Below are 23,510 nucleotides of genomic sequence, written 5' to 3'. Positions count from 1 at the left end.
ACGGGGCAGCCACACTTCTGTGTGGGTTGCCCACTTCTGTGGGCAACCTGGGCCAGGGCTCACCACCCTCACAGGAAAGGATCTCCCGGCCCAATCTCTCACCTCAGCGCCAATGGCTTGTTCCGTGTGGCACCACCAACACTCCGCTGTTCATTCCTCGGCCCTGATGCTCCCAAACCTCTTCTCCCATAACCTCGGCTCCAGTTCCCACCCGGGGCCTTGTCACTTCCCACAGCCCAGGCAGTAGGCCCTGCTCCCACCCCTGGGTTTGCTGCCAGCCCCGGGGCCTAGGGACTACGTGAGACCTGCCCCACGGGGGGGGCTGAGGGAGCCGAGATGCTGAAGGGAGAACCGGGTCCCTGAGGAGAACCGGGATTCTGAGGGGAGGATCTGGAGCCTCGGGCGCGCGCCCCTCGTCCCCTCAGGAGACGCGCGAGGCGCGCGAGATGCGCGCGCGGGGGGCGGTGACATCACTGGCGGGTGGGCGTGGCCGGGGCGCGCGCCTTTGTTTGGGGCGGTGGGTTTCCAAGCTGCCCGCGCGCCGCGGGGCGGGGCGAGGGGCGGGGCCGGGCGCGCGCGGCGCGGGTGGGCGGGGCCGGGCGCGTGACGCGGGGGGCGTGTCGGCGCGCGGGCCCGCGGGGTCAGTCGGAGCGCGGAGCGGAGCGGGGCAGCAGCCGGGCACCAGCGCGACCAGCCGAGCCGCAGCCGGACCGGAGCCGAGCCCAGGATGATAAACACCCAGGACAGGTGCGCGGCGCCTGTCCTATCGCCCCGCAGCGCGGCGGCGGCGGGCGGGCCTGGGGCGCGGGCAGGCGCTGAGGCGGTGGGGAGGCCGCGGGACGGCGGGGAGGCCGCTCCGCCTTTACGCGATTAAAATCCCCACTGAGGCGTCGCTTCCCCGTGAAGGAGCCCCCCGGGGGTGGATCTGGGCTCTCCGCGGCCTGAGCACCTCTCGCCGACCGGTCCTGGCGCTCCCTCCCCGCACCCCCCGCACCTCTTCCTGCCTGCGGGAAGGTGGCTTTTTCCAGGCAGGTTGGGGATCAGCAGGCACCAACTTGCAGGATCTGTGTATTTTTCTCAGCTGACTGATTTTATCTCGTGTGTCTGTTCCTTGTTTAGAGTCCCCAGAGTGTCATTTCCTGCGCCTCTGTCGCCGATAAGAGCCCAGAGGATGCGCACGGAGCAGCCCCGGTTCTTGGCTGCTGCCTTTGTGGGAGATGCTTGACCTGTGCTGTGGTCATCAGATGGTTATTTGCAATTTGCTCCTCAAATCCTGGATATGTGTCTTGCAATAATAATATATTGCTATTATTGTGGGCCAAGTGCAGCTGCATCTCCATCGCCTGTTTTGGAAAGGGGCAGAAAGGAAAACAAACAAAAGAACGTCATTTCTCCAGTGTCAGGGGAGCTCTTTGGATCCTTCCTTCTGGTCTAAGTGTTCAAAACAATTAAAACCCCTAAAACACAGGAAAGTGTGCGGATTTCAGCCCCCGAGGTGCTGGTCCCGGCCTGGCTCCGCGTGCGAGGGTCGCTAAGGAGCCGTGACGGACTTCCCAAGTTGCTGAGTCTCCTTTGCGCTTCCCAGGGACAGGGCACGGGGTTGGGATCGCTGGGAGCTTAGGGAGTTAAAATTACACCCGCGGGATGAGAGTGTAACGCCGGCTTCCAGCTCCCCTTTCGGGCAGGGCTCAGCTGAGCCACTTTTGCTGAGGAGTTTCTCCAGGGAAAGGTCTTAATCTCAACCAAGCTGTGGGAAAGCTTCTTCAAGGAGGAGAGAGGTCAAAAGGGAGCACAAGCCTAATTTTTAAGCTACAAACAGGCCTGAGGGAGCAGGGTTGCAGTGGGCTGTTGCTGCACGGATGCATGGAGGGATCAGACGTTTTGGGTGTTTGCGTGAACTTTTTCCCAGGAGCTGGAGAAAGCGAAATCTCTTTTAGTCTGTGCCCCAAATACACCCTGAGGGTGCTGCTCTCGGGACCCTAATTTTGGAAAGGGATAATGGTGACGTGCAGGGATCCTAATTTTGGAGGGACAGTGGTGGTGTGCAGGTCTGGGCAGTGCCACAGGCAGGGCTCGGTGGCTGAAGGGGGCTTGTGTTTTGACTTCTGCATGTGTCAGAGGAAGCGAAACTGGGAAGTGTCTTGAGCTGCTTTGCATGAAAACTACTGCCTCTCTGTTTGATTTTTTTTTTTTCCCACAACTCCACTTCATTATCCAGCTTCTCCATGCCTTGGCCGCAAGTTGGAGAGAGCTATCAATAGTACATTGTTGGCTGGGGGGTGAGGGAGGAGGGAAGGGAATAACAAAGCTGCCAGCAGCTTTCTGGGGGTGGGGACGGTACAAAGTGCTTTGTCATCCTCTCCACAGCTACTACTACTGAATACACACTGGCCCATTGATAGCCCCGGGCACACCGGGGGAGCACAAAACACCCGGCTTCTCTGGCTTCCACCTCGAACATCTTCTGGTGTATTTAAATAGCCTGTTCTCCAAGAGGTCCCTGCTCTAAGCCAAGGCACATGGGAACCCTGCGCCAGAGCCCAGCCTAGCGAACCTGGAGGAAGAAACAAGTGGAGGAAGAATATTTGTGTTTCCTGTAGAAAGATGGTTTTGGTAGGAGGTGGGAAGCCGAGATCCTTGGGGGATTCTGCCTGTGTTGTAACTGCGTTTGTGAGTTTTGTTTTTGGCATTCAGAAATGCCAGGTTTTAGTAGCTGCTTTGCAGCCTGCACAGGCAGGTTACAAGGCCAGGTTGGACAGGGCTTGTAACCTTGTTGCTCCTTGTTGGACAGGAGCAAACTGGTCCAGTGGAAGGTGTCCATGGCAGGGGCTGGAACTGGACATGCTTTAAGGTCTCTCCCAGCCTGAACCAGTCTGTGATCCCCAGCGGTTCAGGTGGTTCTGACAGTGCAGCTCCATACTTGGTGTTTGGATATTTAAGCCTGTCTGCCTCGTGGAGAGGGATTAGAGTGGAAAAACACTGTATTGGGAACAGCTCAAGTGAGAAGTTTCAGGACAGACAGTGAGTTGTCAGTACAGCTGCAGAGTTTATCCACTTTAGCCTCGTTCCTGGCCCTGTGCTCATGAAAACCCTCCCTCACCCCTTTGTTTTGGTGCTGCTTCTACAGCTTTGCTCTGGTGTGTTCCATAATGTTCCACTGGGGAAGGACTGGTTTCCCTGCATGGCTTTTGCAGACTGTGTTAGAGGAACACTGAGCCTCCACACAGAGCTTTTGTGGTGCTGGAGAGGAAGCAAAGCTGCAGAAAGTAAATTAGTTTGCTTTCATGAGCTTCCTAAAAGCCAAAGCAGGTATTAAAGGTTGTGTCCAAAGTGAGCATGGAAGACCACGTGTAGGACTTCCAAACAAACTTGGAAATTGGAAGGGAAATGTGTTTTCTTGCTTGTAAAACTAGATCTCTGGGGTGAACTTACAGTTTTTAGGGTTAGGGTGAGGGACACTTGTCTGATGCTTCACGTGCCTGTGAACACGTTTCCGTGGATGTTGTGGAGCGCGTTGAAGGTGTCTGAAGAACCAGCCCTTTCGCTCCTCCTCGGTTTGAAAACATGAAACTTAAACCTCCTCCTCCTGGGCCCTGTTGATCTATTTGTAGATATTTGTCTCTAGAAAATGCATGCTCATCTGGTCATGCATTCCCAGCCATCTGCTCCTGGCAGCCTTCCAGGCCTCTCTGATTAGCATGAGGTTGCTCAGCACTCTCTCCGGGTTCCTGGCTCCAGCCCCTCCTCCATTCCTAACAAAACACTCGAGTTCTGGTGCCACTGGGGCAGTGGGTGGTTTTGATGTCGACATCTGGGTGCTGTGGAGGAGCAGGGATACGAGTGATTTGGGGTTTTGAGGAGCTAGAGCCTCCAAAACATGATCCCTGCTAATGTAACCTAGTGTTCTCTCTCTCTTTTTCTTGCAGTAGTATTTTACCTTTGAGTAACTGTCCCCAGCTGCAGTGCTGCAGGCACATCGTTCCAGGGCCTCTGTGGTGCTCCTGATGCCCCTCACCCACTGTCAAAGATCCCCGGTGGGCGAGGGGGTAGCAGGGATCCTTCTCTTTCGGCTCTGATATATAAGGTGAGAAAGATTTTACGTCTAAGTAATGACCTGTACCCGTGTTGCAACTGTGTTTGGTTCCTTTTGCAGTCCGATGGGAATAAATGCAAAGAATTCCAAGGTAATAAGTGGGAGAACAGGTAATTTTTCAGTGACTGAGCTGCAGGCAGGGCTCTCCTGCTTAAATATCACCTGTTTATTAAGAAAGGAGAGCCCATTGTGCAGCTGATCATTCAGCAGCCCTGCTCCCAGGGGCCTGTTGCAGCTATTGTCAACAGAGCCTGCATTATCAAAACATGAAAGGACTCCTGAAAATGTCTGGCAGAAGGAGGAAGCGGGCAGCAGAAAGGTGAAACAACGAGGGAAGGGTTGATAAGCTCCTTTCTGTGCCCTGGTCTGGAAGGTGAAGCTGTCGGGGCCTGGGAGCTGCCCGAACCCAGGTACAGATGGGAAAGGCAGCCACCCACCTCCCAGCCTGGGGTGTTTCTAGAACATGTGCAAGGGCAGGGCAAGATCAGGAAGGTTCGTGTCTGCAGACTTGCAGGAGCACGTGGCTCTGTGCAGTTCTCTCATTTTTCATCCCTCTTTGTTCCGTGGGACCTTTCTTTCTGAATGAGATCTGGCTGCTCCTTCCTGTAGAATAATTGGCACTTGTGTGACTTTGGCTCACATCTGTCTCTGTTTCTGGGACAAGGGCTGCTTTTCCACATGCCAGGGATGAGGCAGCCTAAAATTATGCTCACCTTGCAAATTTGGCTGTTGAGCCAGGGGTGTTGTCATAGGTGTTAGACTTGATTTGTAATTACCCCGTGGGTGGCACACAGACGTTACATGATGAAAAGATACAGACCCTTCTGGGCCACAGCTCCCAGAGCCTCCTCTTGGAATTCATGAGAGAATGCCAGACCTCACAGCTGCTTTCAGGGTTTCCTTTGGTGAATTTTTAACACGTTCCTCACCTCTGAGCCTCTAGTGACAACGTGCCGTCAGCTGAATGCTCGAGGTGAATTGTCACAGATGTTAGAGGGGTGTGTACTCCAGAGAAGTAGCACAAGAGGCTCCTTGTCACAGAAAGGTACAAAAAGAAGGTACAAAAATAGCTTCAAGAGGGCTCAGGACAAGTAATGAATCCTGTCTAGGTGAGAAACAGGAGACCCTGCAGGTGAAACTCCTGCCACCCAGCTTTGCCAAGCCTCGTGTACACCACCAGGCAAGGCCCAGAGGCAGAAAATGGGCTCAGTGTGGAGGGGGAGCTGGTGGAAGGAATCACAGTTCTGAGTTTTCAGTACAGCCATGAACTTGCAGAGATTTTGGCAGTGGTGTGTAGGCACGGGGGATGTCATCCCGATAGCTGCATCCCAGAAATATGGATGGAATTCTTCCTGGCTTTATTGCTTGACAAGACTAGCAGAATCTGTCAGAAAATCAGCCCCTTCTGTAACATAGAATCATGGAATTGTTTAGGTTGGAAAAGCCCTCTAAGGTAAAGTCCAACTGCTCTCCAGCACTGCGAAGGCCACCCACTACACCATGTCCCCAGGTGCCACATCCACATGGCTGTTAAATCCCTTCAGGGATGGGGACTCCACCACTGCCCTGGGCAGCCTGTTCAATACTTGACAACCCTTTCAGTGAAGAAATTTTCCCTAATATCCAACCTAAACCTCCCCTGGTGCAACTTCAGCCTGTTTCCTCTTGTCCTGTCTCGTTCCCTGGGAGCAGAGCCCGACCCCCACCTGGCTCTGCCCTCCTGTCAGGGAGTTGGAGAGAGCAAGAAGGTCCCCCCGACCCTCCTTTTCTCCAGGCTGAGCCCCCCCCAGCTCCCTCAACTGCTCCTGGTGCTCCATACCCTTCCCCAGCTTTATTCCCTTCTCTGGACATGCTGCAGCCCCTCAGTGACTGTCTTGGAATGAGGGGCCCCAGGTGTGTCAGACCTCAGGTGGGGGTTACAGGGCTTCTCTCTGCCCCCTTGGTTGCCCAAGTCTGGCAGTGCTGTAGTTACAGCAGCCTGAGCTTTTCAGCCAACAGCCTGACCATCAGAATGACCTGGAAAGGCATCTGGATCCAAAAGCTTAAGTCCTTTTTCCAGTTGTATCAGCTGTTGCAGTCCAAGGGATGACCTTTCCGAAGGAGCTGCCTCCTCCAGCACACACAGCACTCAGATACAGCAGCGCTATGAATTAAACAGCTGGGGCTCCCTATAGGTGTTGGTATTTTTGTGTTAGGAGACTTAAATCTCAGCCCTCCATCCAAGGAGCTTTGCTGGAGCTGGGAATGCCACAGCAACATCCAGGATGTGCCCTGGCTGGCAGACTTGGCAGGAGGCTGCAGGTGCAGCACATGCCAGCAGCCGGAGCTTCTGTGGCTCTCTACAGTCGCTTGGCCAGCGTGGATCATAACATCCTTTCTCCTGACCCTGCCAACACGTCGGGGCCTCCCCCCCGTCCTTCCCAGGACATCCGAGGAGCGGAGCTGGGCTGGAAAACTTTGTGCTCAGGGAATTGGAACCAAGTAGAAGCTGGTCCTTGTGGCTTTGCTTCGCTGAAACGGAGCCGAGGGCTGGAGAGCTGGTTTTGGGCAGCAGTTTGTAAGAAAGAGTCTGCTGGGGTTTTTTTTGCCCACAGTAACATGGCAGGGGGATTTTGTGGGGGGATTTTTCCAGGGTGAACTAAAACTGAGCGCTTGTTGTGTAGACAGGATTTTGCTTTGAGCAGCTTCCAAAGAATTTTGGGCTGCTGCTGCTTCAGAGGAACAGCTTCTCTTCCCCAGCATCTCTGTTTGGATGCCTAGAAATAGACTGTCAGCTGCCTGAGCTGTGTAAACATAATTCCCACTGAACCGGGGGAACTGGTTCTGTTAATCCCTGTGGTTGTGCTGCCTTTGGTTCCTGGGCTGTCACGGGGGGGTTCGGGGAACAACTTTGCTGGGTTTGGAGCACAGGGCAGAACTGGTGACAAGGAAGTTCCAAGCCAAATGGCTCGGAACACTTTTCCCCTCCTATGGCAGTGCTCCTGCCAGTCTTCCCACCCAAAGGCACACCTCTCCCTCCAACGTGTCAATCCCAGCCCTCTTTCCTCAACTTCCTCACCCTGGTTTTGGTTTTGTGAGTATGAGAAAAGCAGCATCTGTGAGCTTTTTCTGGAGAGAAGCCTCTTTTCTGGAACAGAGATGCTTTCTGCACGCTAACAACAACTGTAAAAGGCTCCTATAAATTCAGTGTTGAGGGATATGCACATAATCCCCTTGGATTTGGTTTTTTTAAATATGTCTGTAGTGCTGGGCTCAGCCCTGACTCGCTCTGCAGCAGCCTGACCACACTGGAGCAGCTGTGGGTGCGTTTCTTGGTGCATTTGACTTAAAACTAGTGAGCTCAGCCATGCAGACTTCTTTCAAACTCCATGAATAAACTTATTTCCTACAGGATATTTATTCTGATAAAGTGTAAACTTGTTTTTCAGATCAGCTTTGTAGGCTTTAAATGAAGGGCAGCTTCCTCTGCTCTGCTCACTGAGGCCAAGCAGCTCCCGATTTGCAGTGGGGTTATTTTATCCACCAGCATTAAGGTCCTCGGTGGCCTCTTTGTCACAACAGTCAAACCAAGGGGCAGCTATTTTAAGACACAAGGTAATAGGAATTAAAGCACTGGGACAGCAGCTTGAGGAGGCAGGAAGGGCTTGTGAGGAGCTGTTGAATTAATCACCCTGTTAAATTAAAATACTTGGAGGCTGGACGGCTGCTCCCCCAATGACTGAAGTGGAGGAAACCACTGCCCAGCCCACCTGTCGAGGAGGGAGGGACACATGGCTTTCCCAGGCATTCCTGTGACTCGGGAGCAGAGCACACATGACCCTGGATATCTGCTTTACTTATGCCCTTCAGAGCTGTGCAGGTGACTGGGAATGTGAGGGAACAGGGATGCAGGAGCTGTCACCAACACACGGGGCAGTTCAGCTTCCCCTGCAGTGACAGCGTTAACTCAGGTCTTTGCTGTTTCACTGGGGCTCTTAGCAGTGAAACATGGAAATCATTACGGGGCAAGCCAACTGCCTGCCGGAATTGTCTGGAGGAATGGTGTTTTAACCATGGGATTGTTTTCTAGGAACTGCCGAACTGGATCTGAGATCCGCATGCTTGGCATTCTTGCTGGGGCAGGGCTGGAGAGGGACATGTGCCTTTGTGGTCTCTGGAGACGACCTTCTCACCAGCCTCAGATCTGCTCTGGGATCTCCCTGCGCTGTGTGTTTTCCTCTCTTACACCAGGAGGCAAACCATGGGTTGGAACATCTGGGAAAGCAATTTGTGGTCATCCCTGGAACAGAAGGGCTGTGTCAGGGATGGGGGAGGCACTGGTTTCGACTGGTCAGGCTGTGACAGCAGAAGCTCTGCCATTGTATTGGGTCCAGTTGTGTTCTTTGAAGGACAGTTCATGAACCATCACTACCCTTGGCTAGAAATCACTCTGAGGGCTGAGAACTGCAAGATGTGTCCCTGAGCCAGTGAAAGGGGAAGGGAAAAGCATAATCTTCTTCTCAGTAAAACCCTTACGCCATTTATTTGCATTTGCTCTCTGCAGTTGTCCCCTGGCTGTTCAGGACTTGACAATTTTGTTTTCCCAGGACGAGAAGATCACTGTTAGCCAAGATGTCCCAGTGCACGAAGGGAAGCCTCACATTGTCCACTTCCAGTACAAGGTCACAGAGGTGAAGACCTCCTCCTGGGATGCAGTGCTCTCAAACCAGAGCCTCTTTGTGGAAATCCCTGATGGATTATTAGCTGATGGAAGCAAAGAAGGGTAAGTTCAGGATCCCAGGGCTGCAGCCATGGCTCCCGGGGGGGGGCAGGGCAGGGCTTTGCTTACATAGGTGATTGTGGACTCCCCATCCCTTAAAGTGTCCAAAGCCTGTTTGGATGGGGCTTGGAGCAACCAGGTCTTGTGCAAGGTGTCCCTGGTATCACTGGCAGGAGATGGTATGAGATGAGCTTTAAAGGTCCCCTCTAACCCAAACCATGCTGGGATTCCATGCTGTGGGTACAGGGAGAATGAGCTGAGCAATAGCAGCTCCATTCCTGGGTTGTGTGTCTGAAGCACATCCTGCTCCCATGCCTGCAGAGAACTGTCCTGTTAGGCCTTCATGGATATATTTTGATACTTCAGATGAGTTACCATTTTTTGAGTCCCAACACTAATGAAAAACAAGCAATAAATGAGCAGATGAATCTTTGCATACTTAGGTATGGAAAGCCAACAAGCCTTTCTCTGATATTTTACTATTTTTTCATTTTATTCATTATATTTTTATTTTTATCTTGGCCACTTGACAAGCCTTATCCTGGCAGGTTTTCCCTCTTTTTCAGGAAAAAAAACCCTCCATCCTATGGATACTCTCCTCATCAGTAGGTGGATCTGCTCTTGGAGCGCTGCCGCGCTGGCGCTGGGCTCTGCCAGGAGCTCTGATTTTTCTCTTGGCAGAATCCAGTCGTGTTTTGTCCAGACAGCTCAGCTCTGGGAAGTTTGTGTAAACGCAGCTTCCAGAGCAGCTCCTTCCTGCCAAGTGCTCTGCCAGAGGTCTCCGCTGCAATGGAGCTGTGGCTTTGCTGGATTCCTTTGTGGAGCTCTCAGCTCCTCCTAAATCTCCAAGTAGGCTTCATCCCTAAGTGACGCAGGCTAATTAAGGAAAAACCCCTCACTGTGCACCTTCAGGAAGTGGCAGTGCTGTTGCTGTCTCACACTTGTCTCTCATTTGACCCCAAGTCCAGATAAATGTTTGTGTAATTTCTCCGGTTGGCCCGTAAATCTCTCGGCTCTCCGGGGAGCGGGTCCTTCTGAGAGGGGATTTATTTGCCAGTGTCATTGTGACTTAAAGCGCAGTTTTGTCAGGTTATTTTTAGCTGGGTGAAACAGCCGAGGAGAGGCCATAATTAAAGTAGTTCATTAACATATTAACAGAACCCTTGCAAATTTAATCCCCCCGTGCTGACGGCTGGTTAATGAGATGTGGAGTGAAGGCCTGTTTGTCACCGCTCTGGCAGCGCCAGTGGTTACAAGTGACAGCGGTGGCTCCATGTGCCACCCTGGGGGCTCGCAGAGGGGTTAATGCAGCGCCGCTTCCATCAAGAGGTGGCAGAAATAATCCAACTGGAAAGGCAGGAAGCAAGGATTCAGGGTGCAGCAGCTGTGCCATCCAGTCCATGCGCTCAGGAAACAGCTTTGCCTGTGCACACGCTCCTCCAGGGATGGTTTGTTCTCCTTCTCTGCCTGCCAGGAGCTCAGTTCTGAATGTTTTTCCTTCCCAAAAAGCACAGAATTCCCACATCCCCCTGGTGTGCATTGCCAGTGGAGGGGGATGCAGCCTGGCCTGGGACCAGCTGTGATATTCTGCTTCCTGCCCACTAAGGCTTCAGTCCCAAAGCACCACGGGTGGGGAGGGTGTTCATTGCTGCCAGGACAGGGACTTGTCGGTTACTCACAGCAAGGACAACTCTTGGATCTGCAGGGCAGGAAGGCCATTGTTTCAGCACCCATTGTTCACTGGAAGGGGGCTGTAAACAGTCTTTGTGCCTGAAAACATCCAGCTGATAATTTGATAACACACAGAGGCTTCCTCAGGACAGAACTTCCTAGAGCTGATATCCTTTTGTCTTCCCCCTCCTTGGCAGGTTGTCAGCACTGCTGGAGTTTGCTGAAGAAAAAATGAAAGTCAACTACGTCTTCATCTGCTTCAGAAAAAGCAGAGAAGATCGAGGTGAGGACTGGCCCCTGGGCTTGGGTTTGTCCCGACAGCCCACATAGTGCTGCTGGAGCTGTACAGAAACCTGGGAATTCCAGGGCAAGACCCATGGGACCCTTCCTGTTGCAGAGGTCGTTACATGTGAAATTCTCACGGAAATAGTTTCTTGTGGAGGAAATAAGCCCTTTTTGGAGGGTAAGGGTGAGAGAGTGTTTTGGTTTCTCCAGCAGGTCTGCTGGACAGCAACATCACAGGTGGCCCAGGGAAGCTGTGGCTGCCCCATCCCTGGAGGTGTCCAAGGCCGGGATGGATGGGGCTTGGAGCCTGGTCTAGTGGAAGGTGTCCCTGCCCATGGCAGGGGCTGGGACTGGATGAGCTTTAAGGTCCTTCCAACCCAAACCCTTCTGTGATTCCATAAGACCTTCTTTTGTGCCTTGCCATTAAATACTCTGGTGCAGAAAGCTGCTCCTGAATGACTTGGGAGGCTTTTCTCATCCAGAATCAGTTAATATTCCCCTTTTGGTAAGCAGTGAAGTCTCTGTTTGGCACCAGGCTGCAGTGATGTGGACGGTGAAACCAGGGAGGAGTTATTAGATGGGAAACAAGCACTTCCAGATTAGTGTCCTGTAATTCAGCTGCTTTTTAAAGATCTCCTGGCACTTTTGCCCTTCCCAGATTGACAGGTAATCCTGGCCCTGGCTGGAAACTCTTACAGCTCCGGGGGCTTTAGGATCTAAAGACAGACACATTGGGTGAGGAATTAAAGCGGGGGGGCTGGAGGAGGTACCAGGCTGGGGACATGTCACTTTAAGTCCCACCAGGCACAGGCTGTAACCCAGCGAGTAATTCCAACCCCAGCTCTAATTTTACTCTGCAGCTTCATGAGCTGCACCGACTTCTCCGAAACGAAGGGCGTTAGTAGAGCTAAGCTGAGCTGAGCCCAGGAAGATGTCATCATCCCATATTACCATGCCAAGAATAATTTGCAGATTAAGTCCTGGCTGTTATGTCACCACCAGCAGCGGTTGCGTGGGTGACAGGCTGGGGACAGGGGACAGCCCATACCAGGGCTTGTTTGTAGGAGTTGTGGAGCACCCCGGATCCTGAGTGCAGCTGAAATTCAGTGCTGCCTGGAAGACACCTCCAGGAGCTCCTCTGCTTGGCCATTCAGTGCCCTGTAGCTGATCACCCGAGGGGCCTGTAGGGACCAGACGTTGCACTGGAGTGATTGTCACAGGTCACAGGGAAGCCATCACTTCAGTAACAGTCACTGTGTCACAGAACCTTGTCTGGCAGCCCTGAGGTGTGGGGGCTTCTGGGCTGACCCCACTCGGAATTCCCATGTGTGAATTTCCAGGGGTGCTCCCAAGCTGTGCAGAGCTGTCTGGAGTTTGCACTGAGCTCCAGGACCTCCTCATGGAGACAGCAAGTGTCTGCTGACCTCCTAAGCAGGTTCCTGCTTGCTGCTGTCTGTCCTGCTTTAGAGCCCAGAGAAGTGTAGGATAAAACCTATGGGATGGCCACGTGTGTCCTGGGAAAGCAGGGCTGTGCGGCTGGTGCAGGTAGATGACCAACTGTCACTGTTTGTCAGAGGAAGGAAGAAACATGGACAAAGCTGCACAGCTCAAATCCCTTTCACACTTGGATGAGCACAGGAAAAGACAAAACCTCCCGCTGGAAAGGGCTGTCACCTTAACATAGTTCCTCTCTGTCCAGGAAGTGCTCCCAGAGGGTGTTCAATGCTCTTGGATATTCATGGCTCGAGGGCGAGGCAGGTAAAGAGGATCATTCCTGGTGGTAATGAGTCTCCTTCTCTTTGGTAGCTCCACTCCTGAAGACATTCAGCTTCTTGGGCTTTGAGATCGTGCGGCCTGGTCACCCCGCAGTCCCGTCGCGGCCGGACGTGATGTTCATGGTGTACCCCCTGGATCAGAGCTCCTCCTCCGACGAAGAGTAGCTGCAGTGGGGACCCAACATGCTGTGGAGGGGAGAGAGGGTTCCACCTCCTTTCTTGAGGAAAGGGAAACCAAGTTTCTGTTGGACTGCAAGCGCATTTCTCATTGTTAGATTGGGCTGTGTATCCCCAGAGTTGACTCTCATTGAAACGTGTTGCCTAGAGAACTATCTATCACACATGTAATCATCACTAGGAAAAGGAAGATGTTTATGAACTGGCATAGAAGCTCTTCCCGTGCAGCTGCGTGGTGTGGGAGCCCCGGGGCCTGGGCCCTGCTCGGGGTGCAGCACCACCCCCGGGACTCCACCGGACCCACGGCGGTGCCTCCCACCTGCCCGGTGCGTGCTCAGCTGGGAGACAACGCTTTCATTTCCCACTCAAGACTTAAAGCAAATGGCCTGGTTTGGTGTGGGGCACGTGCAGGAGACGCTCGAGTTTATCCTTTAACACTACATTAAACCCCCCCCCATGCGTCTCTGCTCCAATGCTGGTTTAACTGGTCTAACTTTTTTTCCCTTTTTTTTTTCTTTTGAAACTTCTTGCTCTTCCAGCTTTTGTTTTACGCAGTCTTAACCCTGTTCCATGTTCCCACTGCGCTATCACGGCGTTCAATAAAAGGGGCATTCAGATGAACTTCACACACCTGGGGCTGCTTATTTGGGACAAACAGTTTCCTGACGTGCACCATGATGGTTGGGATGGTCCAAAGAGCCAGAAAAAGCTCCTGCCTTTACCCTCCACCCAGGATGGGTACAGAGCAGCCCTGGGCCCTCTCCTCTACTCCACCTTCCCAAAGGCATGAGCTCAAGGCTTGAGATGCTGCTAAAGGCTGTATCCAAACCAAAGAGTTGTGTGGGGGCAGGTAGTGGGGTGGTCTCCCCATCCAGCGGCTTTCCCAGGATGGGGCCATGGTGCTGGCAGTAGGTCACATCCCTGCCCTGTCTAATGCTGGAGAGGCAGTGCTCTGTCCCTGTGCCATGGGAGCTCCATCCTGGCTGGCTCTGACAGGCCCCAGGGAAGGGGGATGTGTCACCTGTGTCCTGGGAGCCCATGCCCTCAGCTCTTCCAGCATGTGGGATTGTCCCTGTGTGCTCTCACATTCCATAACCACCATGGTCAGTGTTTCGTCAGGGGGGGAGTGAGGTAGGGCTGGGATATGAGTGTGTGTGAATAAATAACCTTAAACTTTGTGTCTCTTTTGCCCTCCTTCCCATCCCATGAAACCAAGGGGCCAGTGGCTCTGCTCCCTCCTCAGACCCTAAATCAGTTTAGAATCAGAGCTGGGCTGTGCCGATGGACCCCTGACAGAGGAGACCTGTGGACTGGGTGTTCCCTGGCTTTTGAAGGGCCCAGTTTTATCCCTTCTTACAGCTGGAGCTGCCCCTGCTCCTGCCCCTGCATGTGCCAGGGCCCTGCTGCCACCACATGGTGCTCCCCTTGGGCACATCCTGAAGGTGATGGGATGGGAACCACTTTGCTCCTTTACTAGTCAAGTGCAGGATCCTGGTTCATGGGAGCTGGAGTGAGGCTGAACTGAGCTCCTTAATGAGCTGTAGTGACAAGGGTGTGCCACTGCACGGTTTGGCTCTGACAATTCCAAATTCTCCCCTGCCCTGCCTCCAGCACAGGCAGGCAGATGTGGAGGTCTCAGATCACTGGTGTCTTCAGAAACACCCTCAAGAAAATGTGGAAGGTGCCTCTGCTGCCCCTGGGTGCTGCCTCTTGCACGGATCAGCTCCGTGGTGGAGCTGGAGGAGCCAAGCCCTGCCCCGTGGCACCCCCCGCTTGCCCAGTGCCTTCCTGGGGGCAGTAGTGCAGGGCAGGACCTTGGTGCCCAGGGGTTCAAGCCTGGGGGGTTCTGCCCCAAATTATCCCCTCTGAGTTCAGCTGCAGCACCCCCAGGAGCTGTGAGTGCCAGGGCAGAGTGGAGGGGCTGGATGCAGGGGCACAGGGATGCAGCCTCAGACCAATGAGGCTGCTTGAGCCCTCTCACATGCCACAGAGATGGGGTAACCCCCTCTCCCACCCCCAAAAATCACTGGCCACAGCTTTTGGGGGATAAAGGACCAGACTTGGGGGGAGCAGGAAGAAAAAGCCACCCTCACAGGTTTGTGATTGTCTCTTAAAAAGATTTATTCTCCCTCCTTGCCCAAATGTACAAAGGCAAGAAGAGTACAGTTTGTATATATATATATTTATATATATATATATAAAAAAACAAGGAACTCGGTAATAATGTACACTTTACAGAAGGGCAGAGTCAGGAAGACTGAAATGAAACCCAACACAGCAACGCCAATGGAAACAAGAGCTATAAACACCAACGGTCCGACGCCCTGGCCAGGGGCCGGGCAGTGGGGACTCCCCCAGTGCGGGGGCCGGGTGAGGCCCCACGGGCAACAACTGACCCAGAGAACCCAGATACGTCAAACCTCAAACCTATTCTGCATAAACGGTTGTTTCATTTAACACCTAAAGGGAGACTCAAGTGGGACCCAACTGGGAAGGTGGGGAGCAGCCCCCTGACACCCTTCGACTGCCAACAAAGCCTGTGGCACCCCCCAAGCCCCCCCTGCCCCGACGCCCTCCTCTGTGCCCCTGGAGCCGCTGGTGGGCCCCGGCCGTGCTGGGAACCAGGCTGTGCCGGACCGGCCGAGGCTGGAGGTAGGAGCAGCCAGTGGGACACTCCTCCACGGGTGTGTTGTGGGGCTCCCTCAAGCACCCCGACCCCTCCAGTCCCCAGCCCCGTGGCTGCGTGTGGCTCTGGAAGGGGCGCGGGGCGGGTGGAGCCGCCGCTGGGCACAGCCCACCCCGTCCCTGCGGAGCGTGCTGGGGCACACAGCCCCGCCTCCTTCCAAAGACAAGGAAGAGTGGGAGAAAAATGAGTCTAACAAGAGCAGGCTGGGGCCACCGCGCTGCCAGCACCTGAACCAGGGCCGAGAGAGCCAGAGCCTCCTTTCCAGCTGGGTACAGTGGGATGGGGGAGAAACGGGGAAAGAAAACAAAACCCAAAACAACAGCTTTCAAACAATTGCTTTTTACAGTATGTACAGAGCCCGGCGGGCAGAGCATCCCCGTACAGCGGCCCTCGGGGCCGGGTGCGACATGGACACACACACACGACCGAGACCCACGGCCCCCATGTCCCCCCAGCCGGGCAGCAGGAGAGGGGGGAGAGCTGGGGCGGCCCAGCCGCTGCGGGGCCGAGGTAGAGCATCGGCCCAGGGAGAGCTGCTCTGGGGCTGGGGGCAGAGGACCAGAAAGCCCCTGTCCTCGGTGCTAGGGAACAGCCGGGAGCAGGGACCGGCTTCCTCCAGGGCCTGGTGCCCCCAGCCCCGGCACGAGGCCAGAGCAGGGACCAGCACAGCCCCACGTGCCTCTGGCAGAACCTAAGTGTGCTTGTTCTTCGCTGCGCCCTGCCCACGGCCTGGGGGAGCCGCCCTAAAAGCAAAAGGTGGATAAAAAGGGGAGCTACAGCCACCCCCCAGCAGGATATGCTGCCCCAGGGTTCAGGGAGCATTTGCCAGGGTAGGGGGGCAGAGGAAAGGCTGGGGGTGTTGCCGAGTTACAGCTCAGAAACCAATTCGAAAGTGACGGGCAGGAGCTTCAGGCAGGTCTGGACTGTGCACGGCACAGGGTACCCCAGCAGCCCCAGGTGGGGTGACAGGCACAGCCCCCAACTCTGTGCCCCACTTGCCCCCAGCCCCATGGAGCCCTGGCCCTCCGGGGCAGTGGCTGCTTCACTGGGGCAAAGAGCTCCCCCAGCTCCCTAGCCCTGCTCCAGCCATTGGCCACACCAGTGGCTCCTGCCCATGGGCACAGAGCAGTGGGTGCTGTGGGCTGCAGGACCAGATGAGGGACTGGGAGAGGGAGAGCTTCACATGCAGCACATCCCCGTGCCCCACGGCTCTCTCCGGCCAGGCTGACACCACCTTCAGGCTCACAACAGCCCCCCCCAAGCCCATTGTGGCTCCATGTGAGCCAGCCCTTCCTTTCCTGAGACCCCACAGCAGGCTCAGCCTCACACTCCGAGCCCCCACCTGCCCCCAGTCCCATCATGAAGCAGCAGCTCGAAGAGACACGGTGGGGTCCCAAATCCATCAAGAAACCTCAGTGCTTCTGTTTCCTCTTCATATGCACCAGACGGGCAAGACGCCTCCATCCCGAGCGCTGGTGCCCAGTAGAATAAATATTTCCGCAGGCACCAGCTCACCCACTCACCAAAGGGGGTGTGGGGGGCAGTCAGTGTGTGTCCGACAGGGGGGAGAAGACAGAGTCTGCCTCGGATCGCGGCAGGAACGTCAAGCAGAACAATTAACACCATTCAACTGATGTCTAAAGGAGTCTCCAGCGCTTCCCCATGTGAGCCAGTCACATGTCTTGTACAGCCCAGGCATCCTGGTGCTTCACGTCCTGCCACAACCCAAGGGCAAGTCAGCTCCCGCGAGCCCCTGGGGCGATGGGCGGACCCTAAACCCTTGAGGGCACCCCCTTCGTGCCCATCCCAGCAGGAGCAGAGCCTTACCGTTCTCACCTCCGGGGAGGTGGGTATAGGGAGGGAGTAGAGCCTTGCTGGCTGGCAACGATGGCTGTAGAGGAGAGACCTGCGGAGGAGCAGTGGCGTCAGGATCCAGCAGCCTGGGCCAGGCACCCAGCCAGACCAGGGAACAGCACAAGGACTCCCACGGCCCAAGGGTGGGTCCAGCTCCCTCCCAGCTCCCCTGAGCCCAGCCCCAGCTCTCACCTGTTGCATAGGGCAGGTTGTACTGCGCCGGCAGCAGCGAGTACCCGAGGTGGTGGTGGTGGTGATGCGTCGAGAGCAGGCGCTGGGAGGGCGATGTGCGGGGTCGGTCGCCACTCCGTTCTCCTGCTCCAGCTCCCCCGACGCTGCTGCAGCTCCCGCTGCCCCCCACCACCCCACAGCCACTGCGGTCCCGCTCCTGAGATGTTTTCTCACTTATCTGGAGAGGAGAAAGCAGACACATGCTTAGGGACGTGATCAGCCACTCCAGGGCACGTCTCAGGGTGATACTCCCCACCTTTGCCCAAAGACCCCCCCATGAGGTGACCAGGCTCACAGCCCAAAAGCCGTGAGGAAGACACAAGTCCTGTCTGAGGGCAGCTCTTTCCTCACCATGTCCAAACTCCGTCTCCCAGCTCAGCCCAGCAGAAGCCATGGGATGGAGACAGCCCCTGCATCTCACCCACTAGCTCCAAGGCTATGGACAAGTGTCACCAGGTTCCTGCAGGGTTTGGAGGAGCCCCAGTGCTTCCCTGGGCCAGCCCTGCCCACAGGTTTGGCTGGTCCATCCCAAAGGATTTGTACTGTGGTAATACACCATGGCTGTGGGTCTCCCACAGCATCAGGTACAGCAAACCCCATGGCAGGCGGAGCTGCTCCCAGCTGGGTACAGAATCCCAGGACTGTTCCACAGAGCTGGGCGAAGCCAGTGTGCTCCTGACCCTCACCGTGGGTGATTTGCTCTTGTAGTGGCTGGCGTGCTGCTGCAGGATGTCCAGGGCCTTGGACTCTGAGCTGGATTTACAGCTCACGCTGGGGCTGGCTCGGGACTTGTCGCTGTCATCGCTGCCAGATGCCTTGCTCCCATACGGAGAGAAGGAATAGCTGGAGGGTAGGTATGATCCTGGGGGGAGAAAAGCAGTCAGAGGGAGGATTCGGGCAGCACAGTGGGAGCACATGGCTCTGTATGTGTGCGAGAGGATGTCCTGCAGCTGCCCCCCATCCCGAGAGCAGGGACAGCTGGGAAGGGACGTCCCCAGGAAGGCCCTGGCTCCCTACCTGGGTAATTCTGCATCATGACGGTGGGCATGGCGCGGTAGCTGGGGTGGTTGGGGTCGTACGACTGGCTGTAGGAGTAGCCGTGCATGTAGGGGATGTAGGACTGGTGCTGCGTGAGGGGTGAGGACACAGGGACATGAACACTGGGCCTGGGGTCCTTCCCCACCATGCGAGGCTCCTCAGGGGGGGTCAGCTTGCACTCGGAGCTGGTGCTCTCCTTCCCATCCTCCTTGGATGTGGCTTCTTTGCTTCTACTCCTTTCTTCCTTCAACTTTCGGTCCCTCTCCTCTTTCCACCGCTCATCCTCCGTCTTGATGTCCGAGTACTTTGCCGGGTACACATACGTCCACATCCGGGGCTCGGCTTCCTGCAAGAACAGCCAACCATCAGAACACCCGCCTCCCCAGCCCTGCCTATCCCAAACCCAGCCTGAGTTAGGAGGAGACCAGTGAACTCCTCTTCCCCGGGCTCTCCTTGGCCCATCTGTGGCCTCACAGCCCCATCCCTTTTCTGGGCCCCAAGGGAATATCATGGAGTCCCACCACAAGCACAGGACAACATGTGTTCTCCAAGGTGATGGTCCCAGCAGAACCCTGTGGCAAAGCCACAGTGAGGGGCTTCCTCCAGAAGCAAACACCCAGCTGGGCTGGCAGACAGGGCAGGGCATTACCTGTCTGTACCAGAGCACAGGGTCCACTTCCGCTTGCCGGCCACACTCAGAGCCAGCCTTAGTCTCGGCAGCTTCCTTCCCGAGGTGACTGGCCTCGCTCAGCTTCACCTTGAGCCCCTCGGCGACCTGGCTGCCAGACAGCTTGGACGAGTCCTCCAGCTTGGGGATGATGACAGATTTGGCCATGTCAGGACCTCCCTGCTCCTTGGGCTTGTTCAGCCCTGACTTGACGAGGTCCGTGAGGCTTGGAGCTTTGGTCAGTGTCGGTGGCATTGGTGGCTTCTGCTTCCACTCCTCTTTGAGCGCTGCCTCCCTCTCTTTCAAGCCCAGGTCTGCCTTCTTCTCCAGTCCCCGCTGCTGCTGCTGCTCCAGGCTCTGCCGCTGCTTCTGCTGCTCCTCATACTGCTGGCGGTAAGCAGGGTTGGTGCTCAGCAGGTGAGCATGGTAGCCCTGCTCATTGTAGCCGTAGGGCGGCACATAGGCATACTGGTTGTAGTAGAGGGACTGCATATACATGTTGGGGCGCTGCTGGATGACTGAGGGCTGCTGGCTGGAGCCACCACCAAGCTCTGCCTTCTTCTCTTCGCAGCCTTCGCTCTTCACCTTCACGTCTGGGTTCTCCTGCTCCTCGTCCTTCTTCAGTTTCAAGGCCTGTGTCTCAGCCACGGACTGCCCGCCGGGGTTCAGGGGACCTGGGCTAGCCTGGGGGTAGCCTGGGGAATAGTACGTTTCAAAGCCTTGGTAGTAGGGAGACTCTTTGCTCTGAGGTTGTGGGGGGAAAAGAGCTTTTTTGGCGCCTTCCTTGACCAACTGCTCCGGATCCTTCGCCTTCACGCTCTCCAGCTTGCCCTCCCCGTCCTCCCCAGCGTCGGAGATGTCTGAGTAGGCTGGGCTGTTGGTCTTCACTGAGCTGGCCTCTGCCCCGTTCTGGGTGACGACATGCAGCGGGGTCAGGGGCTGGGCTGGGTTGGTGTTCTCCAGCCTGCTGGCACCGCCGATGGAGGGGCTGGGTGCGTTGTCGGTGAAGCTGTAGATTTTATCCGCCTCAGCCTTGATGCTGGCGAGCCGGCTCTGGTGGGGGTCAGATGAACCATTCAGCAGCCCCTCGCCTTTCATTCCCAGGTCGCTGGATTCCCCCCGGAAAGGGCTCTTGCCTTCCTCCGCTCTGCAGGCTTTGCCAGGAGTCAAAGGGTTTTCCACCTCCTTGGGCTCCTTCTTCTTCTTGTCTTTCTTCTTCTTTTCCTTGGAAGGGGTGAGGGCAGGGTTGACAGTGAAGGGCTCTCCCATCACTGTTGGCTTGGGCTGGATAGGTTTGAGCTGGGGGCTGTTGGGCATGGTCTGGACCACGGTGGTGGCGAGACCGGTGGATGAGCCGGGGCTGGCGGTGGTGAGGGTGGCGGTCTGGAAGGTGTAAATTGGCTGCGGGGGGATGGCTGGTGCAATGGGTCTGGCAGACTTCAAGCTTTTGGAAGAGATCTTCTCCTGCTTAGCACCAGAGGCCTTCTTTGACTTATCCTTATCAACACATCGCTTCTCCAGAGAGTCAAAGTCGTCATTACTCGTCTCATCAGCCACCGACGGACCATCCTCAGAGCCATCATTGGACAGAGCACCTGGGTCCGTGTCTCCCTCCCCACCCACCTTCTTCTTACAGGGGACCTTGGTGCTGAACTTGCTGGATGGGGAGGGGCTGTGGGGCTCCATCAAGCGCACCTTGGGAGTGGCCGAGCGAGCTGGCGAGAGTGAGCCCTTCTGAGAGCCGGCGGCCCCATTGCAGCTCCCGACGTCGGCGTGCAGGGAGGGCTCCTCACCATACTCGCTGTCCACGTCCGCCTCCAGCTTGCTGTCGTCGTCTGTGTGCGCGTGGGCCTGGTGGTACTTCAGCCCGTTGATGTGCTTGTACTTCTTGTTACAGTTGGGGTGAGGACAGTCGATGAGGATGGGAGAAGGGCAGTTGCGGTCCAGGACAGCCGGCTCCACCTTGACCGTGGCGGGCGGCACGGTGGCTGAGCCCATCGAGTTCGTGCGGATGCGTTTGCTGCCCTTGGAGTCCTCCGAGCTGGAGTTCACCTCCATGTCAGAGAGGGGTTTGCTCTTCCGCTTGGTGACGGAGGAGGGACTGGCCTTCACGTCTTCGGCCGTGCCACCAGGTGGAGTGCGGTGGTCCGAGGAGTTCTGGCTGCCCCGGCGCCCCTTGCTGTTGGCTCCTGCCCGGGTCTTGCTGCTGTTACTGGTCCCTTTGCTGTCCGAGGCGGCGGCCGCCTCGTTCACTGGCGTGTTGCTGTTGGGGCGCATGCGCTTGCCCCTGCCCCGGCCATTGCGCATCTCCAGGTCGCTGGTGGGAGAGTCACAGAACCTGCCGGGAGGAGGACATGGGAGTTTTAATGGAGAGACGGTCATGCCCGTGGCACGGTGGGGACCCCCTTCTTCCCCTTGCTACCAATCCCATAGACTCATCCCCCCACTGGCCAATAAAGAGGAACTAGAGAGGTCCACCATGATGTGCTCAACCATCCTCACTTCCCCAGGACAATGGACCTGTGACTGCGAGGGCAAAGCCACGGGAGCAGCTCATTTGTGCAGGCAGGAGATGCCAACCCCTGTGGCAGCCCCACAGGCACAGAGCAGAGTGTATAGGGGCTGTATGGGGCTGGGTTTGCCCTCAGTGCCCGGAAGCCCCCGAAGCCCACCACCCACTTACCGGGGAGGAGCCCAGTCGTGCTGTGTGCAGTCCAGCAGCGTCCCCACATATGTCTTGTTCCTCCAGGTGACATTGACCACCAGCATCCCTGCAAGGCAAGGGGAAAGGGTCAGATGGGGCCAGGTTCGATCTAGCAGTGTCAGGGACCTGCCTCTTCAGATAGGCAGGAGGAAGAGCTCAGCTCTAGCGCCGGAGGAAGGCAGACGAGGGATCTTGGGCTTTTGGGAGAGGTGAGACTCTCTTTTGGGAGAGGCTGGAGGGGCACCAAAATGGAGCTAGAAACCTCCCAGCTCATTCCCTCTCTCAGCACGGCTCTGGCCGGCATCCACTCAAACTCTCCTCCTCTTCCCTATTTTCGTGGGGATGCTAAACCCAGCCATCCCCAAAAGGCTGTGGGATCTGGTGGGGGGGCTGAAGATCCACTATAGCTGCATGTGCATTCAGGTAGGGTAAGGAAGGCAATCTCTGGGGAGTGAGGGCTGGGAAGCCCCCAGGGGAAATGCAGAAAGCCCTCAGCAAGCCTGTGGGCCCCAATGTGGAGCTGCAGACACACCAGTAGGACTGTGACACCCCCTGAGTGTGGTCATGAATCTCATGGCTCTCTGGAAAATGTCATTACTGCCACTAGATGGCAAGCTGAGCTCAGCATTCCCGCTCAGGCGACTATCCCCGGCAGGAAAACCCAATCCTGGTGGAACAACCCCATGTTGCTTTGCTCCAGCATCTCCAGTGACACTCCTTTGCCCTATATCTCCACCTGGAGAGGCATCTATGAGGCCACATCCTCCTCTTTCAGAGCAAAGGCATTCAGAAAACTCAGAGTTTCAGCTTTCTCCCACTAATTCAGAAGAGGAGCAGCCTGGCTCACACCCATGGCAAGGCCATGGACTCTCAGCACCACTTTTGGGAGGCAGAGGGGTCTTCCACAGCATCCCTCAGCATTGGGCATCTCCTCCCTGCCATAAATTGCTGATTTCCGCACTAGTAGAGTGGATTCCGTTGTGCCAAGCACGTTTATCCAAGCAAGGTAAAACTCGGGAGATAGGAAACGCGTTCGCAAGGGTTGATGAGCGCAGCGAGATATACGGCCCCGGGAGATGGATGGAGCTGAGGGAGCCTGGAGCAGCTGTGCCTGAAGCGTGTTTATAAATCTCAGCCCACAATCCCTGTTGTGCTGTGCCAGCAGCCAGCTGCAGACTCTGGCATGGATAATACATGGAGCCGAGGCCCGACATGTGGGTTTCCCTCAGAAAGAGAAATGAAATTCAGACCTTCTCTTTCTCCTTCTCCTCCAGGAAAACATTGGGAGCAGGTCATGGGAAGACACAGTGCCAGCACACGGCCAAAACCCACAACTGGCTCATCCCTGTGAGCAGGAATGGCTGGGTCCTGCCTTTGGAGGAAGCTGCTGAGGACCTGCCTTAACATGGACATGGGCAAGATATGATGATGGAGATGACCTGAGATAGAAACCATGGCCCCACATGTGGAGGGATGGATAGGAAGAGGGGAATGCTAGTCCCAGGCATCCCAAGAAGGGCACATGGAATGTGCTCTTCTATCTCTGTTCCTCCTAATGCAGCGTTTTTTG

At 55.8% G+C, this 23,510-nt stretch overlaps 2 protein-coding genes across 9 annotated transcripts in view; one reads left to right on the top strand and one right to left on the bottom strand.

Annotated features, from left to right (window-relative positions):
* The window catches only part of ZNF609 (zinc finger protein 609), a 96,173-nt gene that overhangs the window by 19,964 nt on the left and 52,699 nt on the right, over window positions 1–23,510 (bottom strand). For 4 of the 8 annotated variants that reach the window (XM_064668651.1, XM_064668649.1, XM_064668652.1 and 1 more), the window contains exons 4-9: window positions 21,920–22,007; window positions 19,219–21,574; window positions 18,549–18,915; window positions 18,218–18,393; window positions 17,493–17,709; window positions 15,770–17,352 (exon numbers count right to left, since the gene is read on the bottom strand). In XM_064668651.1, the coding sequence (XP_064524721.1) occupies window positions 17,279–17,352; window positions 17,493–17,709; window positions 18,218–18,393; window positions 18,549–18,915; window positions 19,219–21,574; window positions 21,920–22,007 (3,278 nt within the window). In that variant the 3' untranslated portion in view covers window positions 15,770–17,278. Of the gene's footprint in view, window positions 1–15,769; window positions 17,353–17,492; window positions 17,710–18,217; window positions 18,394–18,548; window positions 18,916–19,218; window positions 21,575–21,919; window positions 22,008–23,510 lie in introns of those variants that run through there. The other 4 variants (XR_010433733.1, XM_064668654.1, XM_064668653.1 and 1 more) reach the window with 3 other exon arrangements.
* Window positions 615–13,386, top strand: OAZ2 (ornithine decarboxylase antizyme 2). Its single transcript, XM_064668664.1, is given in 6 exon segments — window positions 615–747; window positions 3,927–4,002; window positions 4,004–4,084; window positions 8,680–8,855; window positions 10,721–10,806; window positions 12,615–13,386. Coding segments are annotated over 6 exon segments (573 nt in total). The 5' UTR covers window positions 615–727; the 3' UTR covers window positions 12,749–13,386.

Source organism: Pseudopipra pipra, chromosome 12 (genome assembly GCF_036250125.1).
Source record: "Pseudopipra pipra isolate bDixPip1 chromosome 12, bDixPip1.hap1, whole genome shotgun sequence".
NCBI classification, from domain to species: domain Eukaryota; kingdom Metazoa; phylum Chordata; class Aves; order Passeriformes; family Pipridae; genus Pseudopipra; species Pseudopipra pipra.
This window is presented reverse-complemented; position numbering and strand designations above follow the sequence as displayed.